General features: G+C 44.2%; 1 protein-coding gene across 1 annotated transcript in view; it reads left to right on the forward strand.

The window, feature by feature from the left end:
• The window catches only part of SLC36A2 (solute carrier family 36 (proton/amino acid symporter), member 2), a gene marked incomplete at its 3' end in the record, with an annotated part of 39,602 nt that extends 38,605 nt beyond the window's left edge, over positions 1-997 (forward strand). The window contains exon 10 of the mRNA XM_011985407.1: positions 979-997. Coding sequence (XP_011840797.1) covers positions 979-997 — 19 coding nt within the window. The remainder of the gene's footprint in view (positions 1-978) is intronic.
• Positions 998-1,641: the final 644 nt, after the last annotated feature.

Consider the following 1,641-nt stretch of genomic DNA (forward strand, 5'->3'; position numbering starts at 1 on the left):
ATGGGGTTTCTCCATATTGGTCAGGCTGGTCTCGAACTCTCGACCTCAGGTGATCCACCTGCCTTGGCCTCCAAAAATGCTGGAATTACAAGCGTGAGCCTCCTCGCCCAGCCGGATCTCTTTTATATGCATTATCTTTATGTCACTGCTTTGCCTTTTCTCTGGGCAAAGTCATGGTGAAACAAGAAAGCTACAAGCTCTAAATGGTGTTGGTTTTTTTAAATTTTGTTTTGTTTATTACTTCTTTTCATATCTCTGGCATTCCACCACATTGTGAGCTTTACCTTGGAAGGCTCTGGACTCTAGCCAAGCTTATGACAATTCGGACAGTGAATTTCATACCTAACCTGGAGCTATGCAAGAAGAAGCCACCAGAGGGCCCCAAGTGGAAGCAACTGGCCGAAGGAGGTGCAGCCAGCTGATACTGTCCACGCTTTGGCAGACAACCGGTTTTCCCTTTTCTGGGTCTGTTCAAAAAGCAAACACTAAGGGTGGGTACATAATCCACAAGTCAGAAAGTTGTGCACGGCTCCAGTGTTGAGATGGGTAGGGCCAAGATGACCAGTGTGAAACTCTCAGATAGAAAGGACCCATGCGTATTGATTGAATCAGGGGCAACAAACATTTCAAACCATTAGATAACATTTCCTCCCAACTCAAAGATCCCAACAATGAATAGGAGGCATGCAAGTAGATGTGCCAATGGGGAGGGATGAGGGGTGAACATGAAAATTATTTGAATAGACTTTACCTCCTAATTCTTGCAACATGCATTCTTGATTACCTACTGTGCACCAAACAAGATTTTGTAGAATATTGTAAAAATGACCATAAATTCCTGTTGATAATGTGACTTTGCAGCTGCTCCTATGAAAAGATGAAGTCTATATCTGTATCCCTTAAATTTTTTTGTTTGTTTATCTGTGGGTTTTGTTTTGTTTTGTTTTGTTTTTGTTTGTTTGTTTTTCTGAGATGGAGTCTCGCTCTGTTGCCCAGGCTGGAGTGCAGTGGCACAATCTCGGCTCACTGCAATCTCCACCTCCCGGGTTCAAGCAATTCTTCTGCCTCAGCCTCCCGAGTAGCTGGGATTACAGGCACCTGCCACTATACTCGGCTAATTTTTGTATTTTTCGCAGAGGTGGGGTTTTACCATGTTGGCCAGGCTGGTCTCAAACACCTGACCTCAGGTGATCCACCCGCCTCAGCCTCCCAAAGTGCTGAGATAACAAGTGTGAACCACCGTGCCTGGCCTCTCCCCTTTAAATTTGATCTTGGCCTTGTAACTTGCTTTGACCAATGGAACATTAGTAAATGTGATGCAGTCAGAGGTTTGTTAATAACCTATGCATCAGAACTTACATGCATGCTCTGTAGAGTTGAGACCACCAAGTAAGGCATCCTGGGCTAGCCTACCGGAGGATCAGAGACCACGTGGAACATAAATGAATCATCCCAGTTGAGCCCTGTTCGCAGATCAACCAGCCTGCCAACTTCCAGACACATGAGTAAAGCCATCCTAGACTATATCCAACCCCAGTCAGGCTGACACAGACCATAAGAATTGTACAGATAATCCACAGAACTGTGATAAATAATAAAGATGTTTGTAATTTTAATACATAAAGAGTGGGAAGTTTTATG

Source organism: Mandrillus leucophaeus, unplaced genomic scaffold (genome assembly GCF_000951045.1).
Source record: "Mandrillus leucophaeus isolate KB7577 unplaced genomic scaffold, Mleu.le_1.0 Scaffold282, whole genome shotgun sequence".
Lineage (NCBI taxonomy): Eukaryota > Metazoa > Chordata > Mammalia > Primates > Cercopithecidae > Mandrillus > Mandrillus leucophaeus.